Raw genomic sequence first — 24340 nt, forward strand, 5'->3', positions numbered from 1 at the left:
TAGGCATTTTTGGTGGTCTAAAATCAAAAATATCTTGGATGGTTAATAAAAAAATGTCTCATTAATGGCTAAATTCTAAAAACAAAACTCTGTGAGTTGAGGTCAGTATTTTATTTTTATTTTATTTTTGGGAAGATTCAGGTTTTCAGATTTTAAACTGAAAACAATGTTTTTTTTAACATTGAAAAATATGTTTGAAAACTATGGAGATGTATACACACATTGTATTCATTTGATTGATCACATTTTTAGTAATAAAATGTATATTATGAAAAGGAAAAAACTAAATTGAACATAATGTACTGGGTCATAACGTTATAGTATAAATAATGAAAATGAGCCATTTGAGTAAGTGGAGATGGAAAGTGAGCCAATACCAAGACTGTTTGTTATAAAAGGTATTTATTTACACTTATTTCTTCAAGAAAGCTATTATATACAGTTTCAGGAATATCCATACACTTTTTGTGCATTTCAAACATTTCTAAATCAAAACTGTAGGTTATGGCTGATTTTTTTTTAGAAAAGCTGTGTAGCCTATAGAGAGATTAGATGAGGAAATTTGCCATGCAAATATTGTAAAAACAAAACAAATCAAAACAATAAAAACAATCAGCTGTGAAGTTAGCTTTTAATGTTTTCGATTGAATTGTTACTAAATGCATTGATCATTTCAATTTACTCTTACAGTCGTGTGATATTCAGTAGGCTTTTCTAGAAATTAAATTTTTCCAATTGATAAATCTTTTTTTTTTTGCACTATTAAAATGTTTTATTTTGTGCTACATAAAACATTGCATAGTCATGCTTTGGTTTTAATATAGTACTTATTTTTGGCTATTCTTTTTGGTGTGTGTGGAGTTTTTATAGAAGTTCTGTGTTTAACGAGTTTACAGAATATGTTTTTTTTTATCTCCATATTTATCTAATTTAAACTCTAAGGAGGAAATGTGACTGAAGAACTTGAGCTGCATCGTTATTTGTTTAAACTTTAAAGTGTTTTTTTTGCATGTATTACATTTATGTAAATATTTTAGTACGTGTGAATGTTTATATCTACGTGTCCCTCTTGTAAACATGTTTTCTCTATGAACCTACATTTGTTATTGAATCTCTTTTAGTAAGCTATGAACATCTACAAACGCATGAACATGATTGCATACGGATACTAAAATACTGAATGTAAGTGATGAGATGTGTGTTTATCTTTCTTTGTGCATGTGAATAAATGTGTGTACAACTGTATTTATAAATCTGTGCATGAGTGCAAACACACTTGCCCAAGGAAGTATTTGCATTAATGAAAAACGAAAACAGCAACTTGCATTATTTGCATCACTTGTTCTATTGCAGATGTAGGGCTATTTGTGACACATCATTGTAAAATGTTCTCAAAGCAGCAAGATCACATCAGAGAAAAGAGTGATAGCAGAAAAAAGTGCAGACATTGTGAAACATTCTGCATACAGGATGTACAGTACAATGGTTACAAATAAAACATGCACTGTAGTTAAAAAAAAACACAATAATGTTGATGGCCAGGGGAAAGAGAGAATCTGCCTATCTACAAAATGTAAATAAGCAATTATGTTGTATGCTGTGTTATGCAAGCCCACTGCAGGAATGTGCAGTCATTTTTAGCTGAAACACGCGTATGTTATGAACATCATCCTTGCATTTTCACATCTATACTACCCAAAAAAAAAAAAAAAAAAAAAAAAACGTTAAATTAAAATCTTCAAACAATATACATAAGACTGCATTTAAAAGCTGTCAGATTCAAAAAGTAAAAATAAATAAATAAAATTAAAAAATGGCAGACAACTTATTTAACAACACCCCAGTAAATTGTTTTCCTGATTGTTCTTAGTAATGTCACGGGTCAAAGAATACACCGTTCAAAGGACAAAACCAACATGGTAGGATAGTTGTTCGTCAAATTTCAAATTCAGTATTTACTATAAAAATATAATGCTGCAGCACCCATTCACTGCAGAGGATCAATTGGTGTGCAAACGATGCAATGCTAAATTTATGCAAACCCATACAAATGAATGAACAAACTCAACTATTGATGAACTGTTCATTTGAGCTTTTAAAACTGCCCCACATCTGTCATCAACCTGCTAGTGATTTCAGACACAGTTTGAATAGAACGTTACAAAATAGAACTGCTTGTATGTAAGAGCCAGACACACTTGCAAATGATATAGCAGTTTTGTTTTAACTAGAGAGTTAAAAGGTCACAGCAATTCTGCTGTCCTAGCATTGTGACGCTACTGCAACACCTCTCTTTTCAGCAGTTTACGATGCACATTCACTGCCAATCTTACCGAGTCCTGCTGACCTAAGAATATATTCGGCAAAATGTTGTATAACTTGGATGCAAATCTATCTATCTATCTATCTATCTATCTATCTATCTATCTATCTATCTATCTATAAAATTATATACATATCTATGTACCCATGTGTGTGTGTGTGTGTAATTATTCTGGAGGATTAGTGTTCTTCCTTTAAAGCAGCCTACACGGTAAACTCTTTTTGTGACCATTGTATCCATCTGTCAGTTCTCCTGTGTAAAATAGCCTAACCTAAAATTCATAAAGTTCAAGTGGCTGAGCTTGAATTTAATGTAATACTATACTCTTTTATTAAAATACTTCTTAAAATTTGGAACACATGTAGGCTAATAGTATTATTATTTTTTGTAGCTCAAAGGGAAGTAGACACATTACATTATGCTGAGGCTCTAATTAGGCTACATAATTATAATAAAAATTTATGGAAGACGTGAGTGATATGTAGCCTACATTACACTGTACGAATGGCAAAGATTTTATTTATGTATCTTTTTTTACGAATGGCAAGCGCCAGGTCACGGAATAGATCACAGGAGCTCAGCTGACTAGCAACAGTGAAGCTTGGTTACTTTTACGCCTTTGATGCTTCTTCACGATTGGCCCGTTTCATTTCCTTAGTTACGCTTATTGGATGATTTTACAATCAGTCTTTCCACGCGCCCGCCCACTTCAACTTCCGCGCGTGGTTGCAGAACACAGATTGGCAAATTACGCCATGTGTTCTGCGGACACACGCATTCGATTGGCTGAGTGTCTCGCCGTCGCCCCGCCCATCTACGAGCAAAGGCGCCGGATTGGCTGGCGCCGACCTCCACGGGCCTTCCTGCGCGTTCACATTTTCCGATTCTTGACGCATCGGAGTGGCGTAACCCCATCTGTGCTCCCGTTCAACTCTGTTACAACTCTTGCGCAAACAGCGCACTTTACGTTCATCGCTCGGAGTGACAAAGAGAACGAGCACAGACCGACGGAGAAGAGATAAAAAAGGAAATTTCTGAATTACCGTGGGGATTCTGATCACCGTTTCCTTTCGGAACCGCACGTTTGGCTCGTTTCTTGAGCTACCCGTGTACATTTGGGATTTCTTATTTGTTCATCCGTGTGCATGGAGTTAAGTGGGTCGGGGCGGCCGAGGATAGCAGTCTTGAAATTGGGCAATTGGAAAATTCTCAGTATCGTTGGTTAGAGCAAGGAAGCCGCCATGGCTGGTGCCCCAGGATCGCTGAGTCTCCACCTCAGTATATGAAAAATACTGACTGGTGATGAAAAACCCCTTCAGCGTCTCAGCGTCGTGAGGGTATTTTAGACACGGACCGTGTTCTTTGTGTAAATCTCTGTTCCAGTCAGAGAGAAAGAAACAGACGAGGATCGGTGGGTTTTGTTCGAGGGAAACTGGGAAAAGGCCGATTTCATGAGCGCCTTAATACATGACCGAATTTATCTAAGGTTTCATCACTGAAGGTAATACTGACAGTCACAGGAAAACGATGATCTGATCTGAAAGCGAGACGCTTGAGAGTTCACTGAAGGAAACGATCGCGGACAGCCGAGGCGCTTTTGCCCATTTTCCTTCATAGTTAAGTCGGAGACAAACTGCTTCCCACTGATCGAAACGGGTTCGTTCAAGACCAACAGTCGTATTTTACTCTGAGAGACGTCTGCGTTGGATTTCGGATTGGAAAATGTCCGGTCGGCCCAGAACCACCTCCTTCGCAGAGAGCTGCAAGCCAGTGCCGCAGCCGTCGGCATTCGGCAGCATGAAAGTCAGCAGTAAGTATCATTTTCGGACGCCAGGAAATCTGCTTTTAGTGCTTTGGCGAGGCTGCTCGTGCTGTTGACCGAGCCTGGTCGCTTTAATAACCGAGATTGGGCGCATCGAGCCAGTCAGGCACATGAGCAGGGAGTTCAGTGTCTTCAAGTGTCACCTTTGGGTGAAATAAGACGTGCCCCATTTTAAATCGGCCAGCGTGCTTTATCCCTCAGCCACACCGATACAGGACCCTGCCATGGGTTAAACAGGCATGACTGCCGCTGATTCAGGGCAGGTTGGTGGCCAGTTAACTTTTCTTGCATTCATGTGTTCTGTGCGTTTTAACATAAGGTCTTGATAGTACAGGAGACTGAATCAGTCTGCACACCAACATACAATTATTCAAGAAATAAATCACACAATAATAAAATTAATTATAAATAACTTATATATTAGGGACTTTAATTATTACTAGTTATCCAATACAGCTGTTAATAATAATACTTATGAATTAATACTGGTATTTTTATTTGGTATTTTTACTTTATTTTTACAGCTTAAGTACTACATAATTAAATCGTGACTGGCTTGTTTTAATGTTTCCAGCATTGATTTTTCAAAATTAAGTAATCAAATAATGACTAGTAACTTTTTTTTTTTAATTTCACTAGTATCTATTCAGTTAGTTACTTACATATTACATCATACTAGTAGTTATTCATTTGCTACTAATGACAGTCCCAAGTGACCAGTAATGCTACTGGTAACATATTGTACATTTTGTAAGTGATACTGCGGTTGAGTAAAGACACTATGCCAGATGTCACTTGTAACAGATCTTATCTAGGTATTTTTATTTATTTTATTTTTCACTTCTCATATGTAATAACTAGTTAGAATTGCTACTTTATAGTTCAGTTGTAATCTTCTTACTAAGATGTTTGAATGTTATTAAAAAGCATTGGCATGTGATTTAATAAACAGATACTTGTGTCTATTCAAATTAGCATTATAAAAAAACTGGAGCAGATGCTAGATTTAATTAGTTAAGAACCATGATGGAGACTATAATTCAAAATCGCTACCAGCTGACAAATTTCTACATGTTTATCATGTCTACTGGTATGTTGCATACCCCAAGTCCTTAAAGTATAATTATTAGTAAATCTGAAATAGGAATACATACTAGTGGGAAATAGTTAATATGTGAACAGATCCTAATGAAATTCAATGGAAAAAAAAATGTAGGATCATTACATTTAGCAAGGGAAAAATAACAAATGAATACGTATCAGTTACTAATTAAATAGATACAAGCCATAATTGTAATGAGTATATCTAATGAATAGTTACTAGTGAAACTGAAAAGTGTCATTATTGGATAAATCTCTTGTAATTAAAAAATAGTAATAACTTAAAAATAGATGCTAGTTATTTTAAAAGAATAAGTTTTGAAATGGTTTTGTATACACATCTTGTTTTATTCCCCTTGCCTTTTTAAAAATAAAACTCATAACTGGTTATGCACTCTTCTGATCCTGTGGACCTTTAGAAGGGTTAATATCTTTCACCCCATTAGCTACAGCAATCTGTGATCCATCCTTGAAAGGCCAGATGGACACAACTTTGCAACAAAAGAAATTACATCATGTGTCTTTATTAATCATAATAATATGGTTTTAAAGAGTATATATTTAGCTTTGCAGACCCAGCACACTCCTGCTCACCCTTAACCAACTCTCAGTTTCATTACCTTGTACAATGCTTAAACTATTTATGTATTGAACTAACACTACAGAAGAACCAGTTATTATATAAAACGTTTAGATAAAAGTGCTTTAAAGTGTCCGGATTGACAGCACTGTATGTTTCTTTTTAAATGGGGTTGAATGAAGTATTGGTTGTTCAGCCAGCCTCTAAAACACAGCACTTGACCCAAAAATGTTCACAAGCAGGAATCATGAGTAACATATAAATAGCTAATTTTAGTTTACCTCAGTAGCCATTGCAGCCTTAATATGATGGATGTTGTTGTTATGGTACTACAGATGTGCCATCTGTTTTCAGACAGATGTGTTTTTGTCCCCTCTTCTGTTATAGTAATAGAGATAGGAATGTGCCCATTCAGATGGATTTTTTCAAACTTCATTGCTATATGTCCAGCATTACAACATTTTTGTTCATTCACAGTGCAACAATAGCGAGCTATTTTGGGATATAATATAGTATTGTTCACTTAGTCAACATGAAGTCAAAATCGACCCTATTCACTTTCTAAAGGCATGTTCCTGATGTTATTGTGTGAGAGTAATTTGCTAAATATTATTCCATAATCCATTTGTCTGGGCAATCTTTTATCAAAATTGAATTATGAGCTCTTCCAGTAAAACGTCTTTTACTCTCGGCTGACGTCCCTCTTCTTAACCCCTCCCCTTAAATGTAGTGCCCACTTTTCCTGATCCAATCAACTCCCGATGGATGAAATTAAGTCCCGTCCTACAAAAGTCGATTATGTAAAGTTATTGTTGTGAACATTTCATGTTGATTGTAAGGTATGAGATCAAAGACTACATTACAAAGTGCAAGGAACAAATTTAGTCAGACATTCAGCACATGCTTTTTAATTTTTATTTGCCCAATTGTTCAAATTTGATCTCTGAGTTAATTGTTAGCTGTCCAAAACGGCTTCCCGCAGCAGTATAAAACACTCTCTTTCACCTCTCTCTGTGGATTCGGTAAGGAGGGTGTCACCTTTTACCCCACTCCATTATCATCTGGCTCTGTCAGCTTCTGTGTATGTGTGGAAGCTTTCCTGCACCCTCAGCACAACTCCTTGTACTTTTGCACGTGTACATCCATACCTTCTTTTGCAATCACAAGTAGCATTTAACAGTAACTGATGGAATGGAGTCATCATGGCTTCAGCAGCAACAAGGAGTATAGAAATTGTCCCTTTTTCTCTTAACAGGTTTGCCAAATATTGCATTTTGCCAACATACTAAAACTCCAAATATATGTGGACTTAAAGACCACATCAAAAATTCTAGTCCAGGTCAGTTAGCTTTATACATTTGAGGTTGATCAGTGTTTTTTTTCCAGTGCTCATAACAGCTTTTGGAAGTCAGTATTGGCATGTTTTATTTAAATTATATTTTTCTGTTTTTTATTTTTATTTTTTGGAATTGGATGATTAATACATGGTTAAACGAAAGTCACACATGAAACTTAGTCATTATTTAAACTGGAGAGGACTTTATTTTTTCTGTCCTTACTTCCTGCTTCAAAAGGAAACAGCACTGTAAAGAGAATTGTGTATGCCAAACCTTTTCATGGCTCTATAAATGTAACCCTTACATTGTGCAGATTGAATTAGACATTTATCGTTACAAAAATGCATACAGTACCTTAAAAGTTTGGTTGAGTGAAAACTGGAAATAATATGGATTGAGAAATTCTTAAAAAACCCTAAGTTTGGTTTTTACAGTATGTGACATTAAATTTCAACAGGAAATTTGTGTACATTGTTGAGCTCTTGCCACAATGTAAGGAGCACTTATACAGGATCTAATGTTAGCTCTTTGTCCCTGAGACAGAGTGAACCAGTGAAATGAGCTATTTACGGTTGATTGACAGTGTGCTTCAGGAAGTTTACTGCAGTTCCTTTTGATGGCATGTCATTCATTCAGAAAAGCCACAAAAGTTCTCATAGCTTATATGCTTAGCTTCGCCTTTGTCTCGCACATCACAGGAGATCTTGTCTCTCAATCTCATGAAACCATCAACAAGAAGTAACTGTGCCTTACAGTCGGAGCTCTACCAAGTGTGATGCCAGGAGGCGTTTTAAAGTGCAGAAATCAAAAACAGATATGAACTGATACGCACTCCAGAGTAAATGATCTTAACAACAAGCTGCTGTTCACTTCAGAACCTTAATTAAAAGTTTAAATTCATCTCCTTTGAGAACTGTTCATCTTGTGTTGAACACCTGATTATGAAAGGATAGTTTTTGAAGTTTCTGGCTTCATAAATCTGATTAAGGATGTGGCCTATGCTGATAATTATGTTTATGGTATTCTATACTGTTTTATCTAAATAAAACAAGCTAAAGACAATTAAATTCTACAAGTGAATTTAGGAATGAGAATGTTCATTTTGAGCATAAACAATGATTTAACATTAAACAGTGTTATCAAATTATTAGCAATTTTTATTTAAACAAGATGAGCGTTTGATAACAGGTAAACGGGAGTTTATCTTTCAGTTGACTGGGTGGTCTGACATGTAATTTACCCCTGTTCTGCAAATTACTGCATGTAACAAGACAACTGGGGTGTACAGAAATTTCTTTCAGCTGTTCCTTGTACACATTGTATTCATCTTAGTTGCATTTATCTTTCCTGTAAAGTACTAGACTCTGAGATTCACCCTCACAGTTGAACTAATTCCAGAAAGTATCATTTGCTGAGCAGTCTTTGTGGGTTTTTTTTTTTTTTTTTGTAAGATTGAGTAAGTGGCCTCTAGGTAAATTCTGTTGAGCGTATCAGGAGAGCGACTCGAGAAATACCAGGCTCCCACAGGACCATTTTACAGACTGCTTAAAGGCAAAAAGGGAAACTGCTGAGTGTAAATGTTATATTACAGAAGTGCAGGCTCTCACGCTCTTTTCTTATACAGTAATCCATTCATCTGATTTTTTTATTTATTCTTTCTGTTAATTTACCCTATCCCTTGTCAGCAGTCGTTCATGTTTATGCTAATTATACACATGCTGCTTTGTTTTCTTGTTGGGTCGTATCTTAGGAAGTCTATTGATGTGACGTTGTCACCTTAGTAACAGATATTAAGTGTGAAATTGAATTCCATTCAGCAGAGATCTTGAAGACGAGAAAAGCCAAGCGCCACATGGCAGCAGTGATGTTGTCATACTGGTGTCAGTCTCAACAGACGTGCTCCAACAGGTTTTGCACAGGGTTTCTGTTTGGACAGATATACTGAAACCAAATAGTTCTCTCATTGACGACAAACTGTGGTGTAGTAGGCTTGGAAGAAGGGAACCCGTGAGTCAGATATTACCTAGGGAGAGGAGAAGGGTGTGTTCTTCAGAAAGATGGACGTGGCAGGCTGTGATGACGACATGGTAGGATATATTTTAAGGTAGGTTTAGACCAGGTGCTCACAATTCATGTGTCTTTCTACACACACAAAATGCTTTACATGCGCTGTGACTATAAGTGACTTCATCATTTTTGTATTTCCAATTAAGCCACCTTTTCTCAAAACTTAGTAAGGAACTCTGCTTGGTATGTGTTGTGTTCATTTCTCTTGCACATGAAGAGATTTGCTCACAGCTTGTCTCGTTTACAAGCGTGCACACGTGTGTGACTTGGCAGCTGATCTGAGGAGACTGCATTAGTGGTCGGCCGTAGCAGCTGGTTCTGAAGTGGGACGTGTGATTCTTCAGAACGCCTCCCCAACCCCCTCTTCTCAGTTTGTTTTCCGGAAAAGGCAGCTGTCCAGGGACAATGAGATCCTTGTTTAGCATATAAAAGCCAGTGCACCGAACATATTATTGTGTAAATGGACACAACGTTAATTTTATGGCATAAAGCCGAGCGTTTGGTGATTGTCTTCTTGGGTGTCTCTTTTTATCATGTTATTGATTGATGGTTGTGCTCAATGACAAGAAAATAGCAGGCTCTAGTAAAAAATACTGTAAAACTAGTAAAGGCCTCAGAAGACATATGGCCTTAGTTGGCATTGTTCATCTTTCACAGTTAGGGTTGGCTAATATTGCTAAGATAAAGTCATATCTGGATAAATTATGCATTTGCTGTGAAATGTTGCTATAATTTACGAAAACATTTAAATTATATACCACATGGCAACATCCAGGAACATTTTTGAGTGATAAAACGAATCATTGATTCACCAGCAGTTTGAACTTATTCCCAGAAATTAATGTAACTCAACATATTTTTGCCACTCAAAACCCTTTAAAGGATCTCTGACATAAATATTATCTAATGATCATCTTTAAGAAATGCAGTGGGTCAATAAAAGGTATATCAGTACACATTACTCTAATAATGTGCACTTTTAGCAAAAATTTAAGCCACCTGCTTAGGATCAGGGGGCCCCTCGCCGCTTTCCTATACTGTGAGTTCAGTGAGTGTTGGGGGATGGGAGCTGAGAAGAAAAAGGGGAAGAGAGAGCCATAAGCAGCTCCAGGGTGTGGCTCACTAAGTTGTACATGTATTGTATGCACTCTATATTGACTATTCTCCACACCCGTTCTCTTTACACTTTTTTTTTTCTTTTTTAAATCTATGAACAAATTTGAAAATACAATTCAAGCTTGGAATGGTAGCTTATTTTGGGATAAAATAATGTGTAAGTGATAGAATAGCAAGATTTGAATGGTGTTGATATAGGCTATGTGATGCAACAGTACTGTGTACTCTTACCAGAGAGTTTGTGTTGTTGATCAGATAGCCTACATTTCCAGGCAGTTGTATGCTGTCACTGATAAGACCGTATGAAGATGACATGTCTTAAGTTCGAAAAATAACTCAGTGTGCCCGGATATTATGTAATATCACTTCACAGGTCAAGTGCGTTTACTGAAAGACCAGTTAGCAATAGATTTGAAGGACCAATATACAATAATTTGGTGATGCTAAACTTGATGCATTGCTGATAAGTAAGCACTACATGTTTTAATGTTTGCTGAGCACCTTGAGGACCCTATTAAATAGATAATTGACAATTGAAATGAAGAATGTGTCCTCATGCACTCTTGTCTTTTGATCTCTTATTATTTACTTGCATCTGTGAGACACAAAAGGAGATGTTAGACAGTGTCTGAGCTCCTTTTCTCCATATAGCAAAACTGGATTGTGACTTCTGCTGTCAAAATTAAAATATGCACTACAAATGTATCATAAAAGTGGTCTAAAACAGTGTGTGCTATATTCTAAGTTTCCTTAAATCGTAAAATATAGCATTTAAAAGTTTTGTGACAGTAAGATTTTTTCTTTCTAGTCAACAAAGATTCTTGAAATAAAATGTACTGCTGCTTCCACAAAATTATTAAGCAGCACAACTGTTTTCAACACTGATGATAATAATAAGAAATGTTTCACCAAATCAGCATATTAGAATGATTTATGAAGAATAATGTGACAGTAATGATGCTGAAAATTCAGCTCGCATCAGAGGTATAAATTGGGTTTGAAAATATTTTTAAAAAGAAAGCAGTTATTGTAATAATATTTCACAATATTACTGTTTTTTTTCTGTATTTTTAATCATGTAATGAACGGTAGTGTACAGTTTTGTAATTCATGGAAAAAAGAAAATACTACAGGATTGGAATTACATGAGGGTCTTTTGTCTTTTGTAAAAATGTGACCAAGAAAGTCCAGATCAGATTTGGGGTCCGCAGTAAGTGTGGAGTGTGTGCTTGATCTCAGCGGGGTTGTTCATGGTTGGGGGTGACACTAATGTATGTCATGCATGAATGGCTGGTGATGGAACAGAATTAGAAGAGAGTTGAGAGCAAGTTACTATGCCAGGAAGATGTCATTGAATATTCTGGGAAGATAAAGTCTTTGTGCAAGTCTGGGTTTTCAGTAATGTTGACTGTCACGTATATAAGAAGATGAAACAGCTCCTACTGCTGCCTGGAGATAAAAAGTGACGTCAGGAAATGATCTGACTTTGATCATAGATTTCTGGTTAAAGAGAAGTGAGTATTTTTTCTCATCATTGATGTTTCAGTCTTATCAGAGAATGTGTTTCCCAAATGTCAATAAAGAGCGAGTGCTTCAGAGCTCCATAGAGCAATGAAATCATAAAGAAACATCTGATGTGTTTAGAAACCTAATTATTGCACAGATTGGCCTGTTGAAAGTCAATAACTCAGCATACATTAGTGTTACATACCTCAGTGTAGTGAAGAAGGTTATTGTTTTACATTTAGCTAACCTCACATCATGATTTTGGCTTATTTTGTAACACTGGTCATAGTTCATGACTAGGAGAAGTGGCACTTCAATTATGGTCTGCTTGATCTACAAGGGAAGCAAGTGCTTGACACCCATGTAAACTTATCTGTTGTGCCTTTAGCCTTTGTTATCTCTGTACACGCCACAACTCTTAAAGGGCACCTATTATGCAAAATCCACTTTGACAAGGTGTTTGGACAGAAATGTGTGTTGGAATTGTGTGTACACAGCCATCTTAGAATGATAAAAATCCACCCAGTCTTTTTTTTATCTTCATAAAACCAAAACAGGCTTAAATAACGAGTGGTTTGGATCCTGTCTGCAATATGACATCATATTAACCCCGCCCACTGCTATTGACTGACAGGCGCATATTACAATATCCTCAGCTCTCAGTAGGTTTGTTGGAGATGCATCGGCGCTGCGCGGAGCAATTGGTGTATGACATCAAAGTACCGCGAGAGCCATAATAGAAAATTTTGGTGTCATACAACGATTTGTTCTGCGCTGCACCGATGCATCTCAAACAAGCCTTTTGTGTTGTGCCATGTCCACCATTTTGTCTGTGTGCGATCGGCTGTGTCGCATCCATCGTTACAAAGCGGCCGTTAAAAATTACACTTTTCAACACATTATAATAAACGATCTGTGTTGTATTTTGAGCTGAAACTTCACAGGCACATTCAGAAGAGCCATAAGATTAATATTAAATCTTGTAAAAAGGGGCATAATAGGTGCACTTTAACATTAGGCATGGGGTCATAGGAACATCTCACGTTTAGCCGAGCTGTCTCTTCTCATTGGAAAGAGTACTGAAAAATATACTCAAGTAAAAGGACCATTACATTCCAAGAATGTAGTGTGAGTAGAGTAAAAAGTACTTGTCCATAAAACTACTTGAGTAAGACTAAGAGTAGCTTATTTAAAAGTTCTCATGAGTAGTGAGTACTAAGCTTCGGATTCTACCTGCTTATAATAAACGCTGTACACTGCAATTTAAACATTTAGAAAATATTGTACATACTGTAATTCACAATATCTTGTGTTGTTTGTCATAAAGAATGAAGAATATCTAGCATCCAGCAGTTTTAATTTTGACTGTGAACTCTTTAAAATACATAAAAACAACACAGAAAAACTATTATGATAAGATGGAAGAGTTATTTTATGTACGCTCTTCACCGTTTAAACCATGATGTTTGAAAAATAGATTTAAATTCAGGTGTAAGGCCACTGAGCCAGAGCATGATATTGTTGCACATAAAATATTAATGTTTAGAACAATGCAAAGAATACAGAACAATTAGAAACTCATACAAGAGTTCATTACACACCATGAGATGGGTTAAAAAGAGGAAGAGAGTGTTTTAAGCCCTGTTCACACCAAGAGCGATAACTAAAAATATAACGATATTACACACCAGCGAATGATACTGTGTTTATTCTAAGTGCACACTCGTCTTACGCTTTAAATTCTCTAGCTCGTTACAGCAGGATGGATTCTGATTGGCTGTCAATTTTTAATCGTTCATCAGCTGGAGAAAAATGGTTCAAACAAAATTAACAAAACAAAAATGAAACTTTTATTACATCACGCACTGACAGAGATGCAGTAATGCCACAGGTCATCATTAAGGTGCATACTGAATCTGGTCCTTCAGTTTCAGTACATTAGGCCATGGTAAGCTATTTTTACACATTTCCAAGAGTTTTAGAGAGTCCCCAACACAGTTTTATCACAGCATGCTCAAACTCATCAACAAGCTATTGACTTCTCCAAATGACCACTGCAGGACGCACACAAAGGAGAGCCGCGGCAGTCCAGATCGCTCGTCTCTCTATACTGAAGTATATGGGAGTGGAATTTACCGCATTATAAACGTGAAACTTGCGGGAGTTATTTACATTGTACGCAATACCCCCACAACCTCAAGCCAAATTTCAGGCCCTGTAGAAAGGCTAGCATACACAGATCATTTAGTAAGCAGAAATCTGAAATTTACCTTGACATATTAAAGGAAGATGTTGAAAACTACTGAATTAATTCTTGAAGAATGGACTTCCAACAGCCATGATTATCACCAATTGGCACTTAAAGTTTTCTATGCATAATTTGATTTGACGAGAGTCATGAGACCGATTACCCTCACGTTGATGGATAAAAATAAAATTAAAACAAGCATGTAAGGACCACAAACAGGGATATATAAATAATGGCGTAAAAGAACAGATATATCACTGAAAATGTACTTGAGTAAAAGTACTCAATTTTAAACTAATCAAAAAAGTACAATTTCTGATAAAACTAAATACTTAATTACAGAAAGTGAGCATTTGTAATTACTTCACACCCCGTCATTGGCCTAGTTCTGTTGGATTCATGAAGAGCCATGTTAAAAAAAGATGGTAGGGCATTTTGTCTCACTGAGATGGATCAGTTGATAAAATCTGCATTTCCAGCTCAGATTTTCTGCAGCAACCCAAATTATGGACCAGTACATTCCACACATTTTCTCTTTCTCTCTCACTTCCCCCACACACAATTCCCTGAATGACTTAAAAACCTTGCTACCCATTTTGAGATCTCTGCAATTTCCTTTGTAAAATGAAAAAAGACTGTAGGAGGTTGGAGATGGTCTAAAGCAAAAGAGTTTATAACAATTCTGAAAATCATTCTATGTAATATTGGCAGCCTGCATTGGCCTATTACATTAATCTTGTTACATTCTGGATTGTGTTGTGATTTTGCAACATTAAGCACTGTAGATGTCATTAATTGCAAACAGCGCTCTAAATTTAATCACTTAAATCATTCATCATTTCACCACGTTAACTGAGATCCTCAGTTTTTGTGCCAGATAAATGCTACTCTAATTGCAAACATAAATGATATCATCTGATTCATCTGATAGCTATGTATTTCTAAAGATATCGCCTACTTATGTTGTTTCAGTGTAGTTAGCTGCTTTTTGTTAATAGCTTTTAGTGAAGCGGACTACTTTTTCATGCTTGACTGGATTTGAGCTACACTATTTGAGTTGCTTTAAGCTTTACAATATACACTTAAAAAGTAGCTGACTGTAAGAACATTTTATGGTGTTTACCTGTAGTACAGGTCTTGAGTTGCACGTGTTATGTTGGAGGTACAGCAGTGTGTTACTTTATTGGTGTGTTATTAAAGAGAAAAGTCTGCGTTCCTCTTACCTGATCATTTCCATTCTGACATGTTTCTCTCTTATCTGCTACACACGCACAGAAACACACATTAATACACACTGCAGCAGGGATAAAAGGGTGATTGCTACTGTTTAGTTTATCATGCCTTGAAGCAATGTTTACTTATGCTTGAGAGAAATTCAGATTGAGTTGCCAATCAAAGCTGCACTTTTCATGTGGAAAGTCTTCCATATTTTCATTCCTTGACACACACTTACTCTTTCACTCAGATATATAAACAGCTCTAGCATACAAAGTGACATTATTATATACTGACAATAGTATTTAAAGGGGTCATCGGATGCCCTTGATATAAGTAGTATACCTAATAACAATAGCATTAAAGTTTAAGGTAATTTCTGTGAAATTTTTCCAGCATCAAGTAATTGGTCTGTTTATTCTGAAAGAGAAAAATATACATGAAATGGCATAACAGCCAATGAGATGGTAGCATTTTTTTATATAGCTCAGTAACAGCTATATAAACAGTAAACAGTAGAGCATGGTGCTAGCAACAGAAAGGTCATGGGTTTGATTCCCAGGGAATGCAAGAACTAGTAAAAGTGTATACCTTGCATACAACATAAGGAGCTTTGGATAAAGTGTCTGCTAAATGATTTTAAGTTTCATATATTTTATTGATATTTTTAATATATTATATTGAGTGAGGTTTGTTCTCACACGCCAACCAAGCATGTTTGATGTGCTCTATGTACTGTATGTGTGTTGATAAATGTTTGATTGATTGAAAGCTGAAAATATAACTTATATCTTCAGGAGACTTTGATGAAAATTCTTGTTTCTTTTTTAATGACTTTATGAAGTTTTAAAGTTTTGGAGGAATGGAGTTTCAGAGGAGCAAAAATCTATAAGGTTTCATAAAAAAAAATGAGATGAACAAAAGTCACATGCGGATGAGTAACTGATTGCAGAATTTTTAGGTGAACGAACTAACTATGGTTCTGGTTAAATTAAGTTGCTTGAGAATTTTAGAACCCAGCCTGATAAAGGAACAAGGGACTTTTACAACACTGTAATAAAATGTATTCCCTTTAGCTCTGATTGTGGGTTCTACTGTTTTGCTTTTTGTTCTTTATGGTAATTTTGGGTTGTGGAAGTGGTGGAGGATCCTGAACCTCTTCCCTGAACCGCTGCAGTTTCCTTTCTTGTACCTAAGTCAGCCAATTTGAATTGTGTAGTGTGTGTGTGGGGAGGTTTTACTTGAGAAGAAAGAAAAAGAAAAGAAAGATTAGATTTCAAGGAGGTTTTACTTGAGAAGAAAGAAAAAGAAAAGAAAGATTAGATTTCAAGAATAATCTGCTGGTGTCTGGACAGACAGGGTGGCCAGAGGTTTGAATTCTGTTTGTGTGGTAGTTCTCACACACAGTCTGGAGCAGGGCAGTAGTGAGCTATTGCAAATCAAAGTTTTGCTTGCGTTTGTGTGTGTGTGTTTGTCCTGTATCCTGCTGGTTCTCTGTGTGTCATTGCCCTGCAGTTAGACACCGGCTGTCTGTTAAACATCAACCAAAAATCTCACATCAGTCCAGAGTCATAAAGGGGCCTTCAACATATACAGTGCTCTGAAGCAACAAAGCAGCCGGAAGTCGTTGATTTTCGCAGCTGGTTGCAGATTTTCAGCTATATGAGTTGCAGGGTATCCTGCAATTATGTGTAAGTTAAGAAAAGTGTATGCTGTGATGTTCTTGTAGCTCAAACAGGTCATGGGTTCGATTCCCATTGAATTCATGAACTAATGTTTCCAATGAAGGGCAAAATATCCGCTAAAGTAATATGGCGGATGCATCGCAAATGAAATTCTTCTCCAAGAATTGTTTTTCATAACATTATTGTAGTAGTCGGGCTGTTCCATCTGATAAAACATGAATACTCGGAGACGATATCTGTGGTATTAATGCATGGTATTAATCCCGCCCCTCTTCCACTGTGATTGGTCAGCTGACTAAAAAGTGACAGTAATGAGTGCTGCATTTTACCCAAAGTTCAACATTTTTTAACTCTTAACATTCTTCAAATTACACAAGCCTCAGGAAAAATGCCTTGGTCGATACTCGACCTTAAGAGTGTCAGTGACACAAGACAACATGACAAAAGTAATACGTCCTGATTACATTCATACTATTCTTTTTTTAATGGTGACAAATTAAGCACTAAATCAAAAGTACCTACTCAGAGGTTGTATGATCCGTGGTGTTCAAGCTGTTTAAGTTGGACACACTCTTGCTTACTATCTGCATGTTTTTTTTTTAATTGTTGGTCTGATTACATATGGGACAAATGGATGGACGTCTTTGGCAGTTGTGTTGCATTTTGTTGGATTTTTTTTTTTTTCAGTGTTATGATGATGAACATTGTTTCTTGTTCTTATTATATCCAACAGTGGTGTGAAGCAATGAAAAACATAAAATAATTACCAAAGGCACCAAATCAAAAATAAACCAAGGAAAACTCAATAATTTAAAGATTTGCTTTATTGACGGCCCACATAACAAACAAAAAAATCTGTAGTAAATAAGACAATATAACTAACATCATGGAAATACAATCAATCTTTATCTACTCTTAACAAAGACATAGAGAAGAAGCTTTAAACAGAATGGCAGGTCTCCTACATTTGACCACATCTTGCACTTTTTTAACAACAGATTGAAACACACACAAAGAAACTTTGGAATCTTTTGGTCTGGAAGTCACATGGCTGAAGGCTCAAAGTCACAACAGCTCACTTCTGTCAAGTGGAAGAAGTGTTTTAAAGGGTCTAAACATCCAAAAGCCACTGAAAGGCAGTGCCGCGATCAACGAATCAGCAGCGATCTGAAAACTCAATAAGAAGACAACATACAAATATAGAGTTGCGAAATACAACAAAAACAAGTTAACATGACGTTCTGGTAACTTGGGGAACCAGAACTAGGAAAGCAAGAAACATTATAGCCACAAATCTAGCAGTGTGAAAGGGAAATTTATCACCCTGAGAGTGAGGTTTGGGGTCATCATCTGGCAAACAGGTGGAGAGCTCACACACATGAGTGGGCTCAACATATAAACCCTGTTATAGTGCTGAATTCGCCTACAGCAATTCACAGGCACAAACACATGCATGATCACGAATTCAGCCACATGCCATACGCAGACAATGTCTTCCACTCTCTGCCCGATCGGAGTTTATTTATAGAGCAGGATTAGACATTAGCTGCAGCGGAGTGATGCAGACATGCCAGCCCACTCAGTGAGAGATGCTGAGCTCTGATTGGCTCAGTAGAAGTGAGGTCATGAGTGATGACTACTGCTGAATTCACTGAAAACATGTCAACTAGAGGAGTTATGTAAGGGATAATGTACAGTCAGTGGCTCATTATCATCGAATAAACTGGCACAGGGTGATCAGGACCCTAATATGAAGCATAGGGGTCTTCCTGAAGAGGTTTATTTAGTATATAATAGAGTTCATTTAAAAATTGGCTTAATTTACTTAATTCAAAACGTGATGAAGTGTTCTTCTGAGGGTTGTATGACACTCTCATATCTCACTAAGTATTTGTGTTTGTGTGTGGTTAATTGTCACCAGTCCTTTATCGATCCACAGTCATTCCCACACATCTGCAGTGTGTCTGAGTGAAAGAAAGAGATTTCTACCTGCGCTAAGGCATGTCATGTTTTGAAGGTGTCCTGGCTGACCCTCCTTTGTAATTGGGGTTAAATTGGGACTGACTGCCTGTGGGCTGTTGAAATTAAAACGGCAGATTTAACCTCTGCACACTGCATCTTTTTCTTATTTTAAAGAGTTTCACAGCAATTAAATGCAAAAAAAAATTAAATTATTCTCAAACACTCATTTTGAAATTAAAAAAACAAATAGTCATGTCTGGCCTCAGAACAACTCTTATCTTTAGTAAAATCACTGTAGTGTACAGCCAGTCTGTGTACGTTTGTGTCCATTTGTTCCTTTTTTTACACATGGAGAGAAAAATGAACAGAATGGATGTTGTAATTTTAAATGCTATATTGAACACTGAAACTGAAAATAAAACTGAACACGCAAAATGCTGCACACAAAATTAAGTATTGACTTCATTTCTGATATTTTTTTTCATTTCACATTTTTATTTAAAAAATAAACATAAAAAAAAAACAGATTTACAAGTTTCAGATGAGAGTTGTCTCTGTAACCATACAGAGATCTAATACTGTATAAATGCAGACTTGATTTAAAAATGGAAATGGACATTACAGAGCACCTGTCCCAAATTAGCAAGGTTGGCGTGGTATTTTAAAACTGGACAAATAGCCACACTGTTCCCTAAACACAAAAGTTTCACAGGTGTACTGGTTAAAACAACGCTGCAATGATTCAGTACACACGTGATGAACCGAAAGACCAAACATTTTCGTTATGAATATGTGTACCGTTACGCCTCTAGTTACCAAGCTTAAATATCATATTTTTATGCATGTGCACAGTTTGGATGTGTGTTTGTGAGTCTGTGATATTAGGGAATTAGCATCTCTGTCTGGCTTTTTAAAAACTGTTTAATTGGCCTTTCCAGTTTTTTTGATTATAGTATAAAAGTACCTTTGACTCTTTGATCAGGCAGGTCTACTCTATGATGAACAAAACAAAGCCTCTTCCTGTTTAAAACAATGTTTTGCCCATCAAATATTTGATACACTCTTGAAATATTGTTGTGTGCTGGATATAATGATCAAACACACTGCTTGATAAAGTGTTTGAACACAGGGTGAGAATGACATTTAAGTGTTATGCGATTCTCTCTGTGAGCACAGGTCAAGACATGGGTCATGATGCTCAGAGCAAAAGCAGAAATATATATCATCGGCAATTCCTCAGATCCTGCTCTCGACTACTGTGTGTTTGTAATCTGGTGTGAGTGCTCAAGTGAGTTGATTTCTGGGTGTGTGTTCACTCATGTTCTCTCTCAGTAGGGCCTTCCTGTCTTTGTGTCCTTTAGTTTCACTTCTCTAGTGCTCTGAACATCACATACTTCTGAGGTAACATCTGAACATGCCTCACCACAGCCAGAAGTGATAAAGCATTTACGTCAGTGAAAAACAGGAGAAGTGGCTGAATGGATCAATTTACAGTCACTGGTTGTTTAACCCATCGGTGGCACCAATTGTCACCGAAAGGGTATATGAAGAAATATTGATGTATTTCATCAATTATGAATGAAAGTAAAGACTATGTTGATTTCATGTGAACATTTTACACAAATAAGCAATATATGTTTTTTTATTCACATTGCATAAAATTAAAACAAAGAAAAATCAGTCTTGGTTTAGCATGAAATTTCGATCTACAATTGTTTTTCTTTATTGTTGGCAACATTCTGTTGGGTTTAACTGAGCAAAAGTTTTCATTAGTTGCAGTCTGATTAAAAAGACATTCAGTTGGTAAAATACATATAGCTGGGATGATTTTGCCAATATATGCTCTACCAGTCAAAAGTTTGGAATAATAATTTTTTTAATGTTTTTGAATAAAGTCTCTTACGCTCACCAGTGACTTTAAACAAAAATACAGTAAAAACAGTAGTATTGTGAAATATTATTATAATTTAGAAATAACTGTTTTCTATTTTAATATATTTTTAAAATGTATTTCTGTGATGCAAACTGAATTTTCAGCATCATTACTCCAGTCTTCAGTGTCACATGATCCTTCAGAAATCATTCTCATACGCTGATTCTTAGTGCAGTCTGGTTGCAATTCAGTTGAACTGGTCATTGTTATGCATACTAAACCTAGTTTCCTCTGTATTCAAGCAGAGGAATGGATATTTGAAGTCGTTTCTTCAAATGGGAAAACCCCATGAACCAGTTTGACGAGATCACATTCGTCAAACTGGTTCATGGTTAAAACACTAAAGGGATGACGTGCAAATTGTTTCACATTGTAATGAAGACTGTCATAGTTCCAGATCTTTAATTCTACATTAGACATTCCAGCAGATTCTCACTTGAGCTGGCGTTCGCTCATGGCCATTTTATGGTGTTATTTTTGGAGTGTGTGAATGTCACCCTTGACACACTCTCTGCATGTGGGTGTGTATTCATGCAGATGAGTGGGCAAGCCTTTAGCAAGTGGGCCACAACATTTCTCAGGCTCAGAGATGTCTCAGTTGCCATGGAGATGGAGGAAAAGTGTCTAGGTATCGGCTATCCTATCCTAAGCTATTCTTGATTCATTCGGGAATATTTCAGTTAAGCTCAGTTAATGTCAACATGATATTAATTGCATGATCACACAACTGCAACACACTCAGAGTATACTTTATACATATCTAGATAATTTTGGCCATTACAGGTTTTCGGCTATACACAGAAACTCTCCTTTATACCACTTGAATGAAAAAATAAAATAATAATAGTAACCTATCAACCCTTCAGTTAATGCCCAGTTTCACTTGGATCACATCATGGAAGAAAAATGGTTTGCAAAGACTTTTCATGTTCACTTGAGTAAGTATTTCATTTAAGGTTATGAGACACACACACACACACACACACACACACACACACACACACACACACACACACACACACACACACACACACACACACACACATATATATGTTCAAAAGTTTGGGGTCAGTACAGTTTTTATTAATACTTTTATTATTCCGCAAGCATGCATTAGTTTAAAATTGACAGTTTCAAATAAATGTTGTTCTTTCTCTTCATTAAAGAATCCTGAAAAAAGTATCAGTTTCCACAAAAATATTAAGCAGCACAACTGTTTTCAATATTCATAATAATAAATGTTTCCTGAGCACCAGACAGAATTTAGGTCTTTGTTCTTTGAGCATGGGCCAGAAGTCAGGATCCACTGACTCAGCAACATCTGCAGATTGAGAGGCATGCTACAGATAATGATTAATGAGAATCTGCTGAAAAGAGCTATTGATTAAAAAGTCGATCTTGGGATATAAAACTCGATATCGGAAAGGTCAAACAGATCACAGTTAATCAGAAGATCACTGTGTTTGCCCAGCTCTAGCTGCATGTCAATGCGGTTGGCATTGGCTGTCAGAGTCTCAGGTGGTGAGGGAGGAAAAGCTGCACTCTAGACCTGATTCTGTTCTATAAAAAACACACTGCTACAACACAATCAGCCATTAACTGCAGATTTGGGAAAAGTTGATCCAGAGGCCTGATTTTAGGCTCGTTGTGGCTTCTGTGGGTGTGAGTGGGTTAAAGAGGCACAAGACAATCAGAGGCTATGCAGTTTAACCTTTAACAGAGCTAACAGGGACTTTGAACTGGAACTCAAAGAAGCTAATCCAAGTAGTCTCAACCATCTACTAATACTCGACCCTAAATCTGTCCCTAATGTTCTAAATGAAGATAAACTGATGGCATTATGTTTTTGGCCCACTGCACTCATCTCTTGGGTGTATTACCTCTCACAGCTCTGAAAGAAAGAAAGTCCCTCTGAAAACCTCTCCACATCATGCTGAGGATTATATTTCACGTGCTATGTTTGCATTGTAAGCGTCCTGCTGAAGTAATCCTCCCAAGCGCCAAATATGCATTTTCTTTTTGGTGAGAACACGTCTGCCATGAAATGTTATGTAAAATGTTTGAGCTCAAGCTAGATTTTCTTTTTAGTTTTGCCTGTTAGTGTGTCCCAGTTTGGTCCAAATTTACAGAACAGTCCTGTTAGCCATTATATAAGCTGCCTTGGTTTTTAAATTAAAGGAATGGTTCACTCTGAATGGTATATTTGGTCATCATTTACTCTCCAAACGTGTGTGACTTTCATTCTTCTGTGGAATACAAAATGAGATCTTGAAAAATATCTTGGGCACTCTATAGCATAATAAAAGTGAATGAGGAATAGTGAAGTTTATTCAAAAGAGCAACGTTGTATCTTGAAGCTCAAACAGTAGAATGCAATAGCAATGCCAAGGTCATGGGTTCAATTCCCAGGGAATGCAAAAGCTCACAATTAAACAATGCTTCACAGTATTATGTGAAGCATTCGTATAGTTTGTATTTTTTAGTTTATGTATAGGTAAACATTTATATATAGTATATTTAAAGTCAAAATCTGTCAGTAGGTTATAGTGAATAGGTTTTACTGTTTTACTTCATTGTTGTATGTCTGTATTTATGTAGCACCGTGGTCCTGTGAGGCACGACATTTCGTTCCACTGTATGTCCACACATGTAGCGGAATGACAATAAAGCTTGAACAAAAAGCAAAACAAAAACAATTGTACTTTGAATGCAACGCAAGTTGCTTTGGATAAAAATGCCAAATGCATAATAATTTTTTTATTATTATTATTATAAATTCCTAGACAGCTCTTAATGGAACCGAATGTCATGAAAACCAATCATATTTAATGTATTTATTTCATAATTGTAGAAAATGGTTCTTGATTCTCAAACTTAGTACTTAGGGTGCAATGTGTAACGCACAGGAAACTGTTACTACTGAGACCTTGTTGAGTTTTCTGATTGTCTTTTTGTAACATCAGTCGGTCTCTAACTGCCACCTCTCTTTTTATCTGTCTGTAGGAGATAAAGATGGCAGTAAAGTGACCACAGTGGTGGCAACCCCCAGACACCTAACTGACCGGCCGCAGGAGGTCAGCTACACTGACACCAAGGTCATCGGGAACGGCTCTTTTGGCGTGGTTTACCAGGCCAAGCTCTGTGACTCAGGAGAACTGGTGGCCATTAAGAAAGTCCTTCAGGACAAGCGATTTAAGGTAAGCGTGAGACATTTCATCCCTTCTCTGTCTCTTGACTGTATGTAATGGCCTCAAGGCTTTTCTTAAGAACATCTCAGACTCTCTCATCAAAGTGCTTTGTCTCTGTAACTATATCCTTATTTATTTTATTATTATTTTTTTGTATGTCTGTTCTTTGATCAATTCCTTTATTTCTTTTCTTCAGTGTTATTGCTCTCCTTTTATCTCTAATCTCTCTTATATGTCATTTTTTTTATAGTTTGTCA

General features: G+C 36.5%; 1 protein-coding gene across 2 annotated transcripts in view; it reads left to right on the top strand.

Moving 5' to 3' along the window:
* Positions 1-3215: 3215 nt before the first annotated feature.
* The window catches only part of LOC109096584 (glycogen synthase kinase-3 beta-like), a 40543-nt gene continuing 19418 nt past the window's right edge, over positions 3216-24340 (top strand). Inside the window, exons 1-2 of one of the 2 annotated variants that reach the window (XM_042763338.1) lie at positions 3216-4133; positions 23899-24092. In XM_042763338.1, coding sequence (XP_042619272.1) covers positions 4046-4133; positions 23899-24092 — 282 coding nt within the window. In that variant the 5' untranslated portion in view covers positions 3216-4045. The remainder of the gene's footprint in view (positions 4134-23898; positions 24093-24340) is intronic. The other variant, XM_042763339.1, reaches the window with a different exon arrangement.

This window comes from Cyprinus carpio, chromosome A9 (genome assembly GCF_018340385.1).
Source record: "Cyprinus carpio isolate SPL01 chromosome A9, ASM1834038v1, whole genome shotgun sequence".
Classification (NCBI taxonomy): domain Eukaryota; kingdom Metazoa; phylum Chordata; class Actinopteri; order Cypriniformes; family Cyprinidae; genus Cyprinus; species Cyprinus carpio.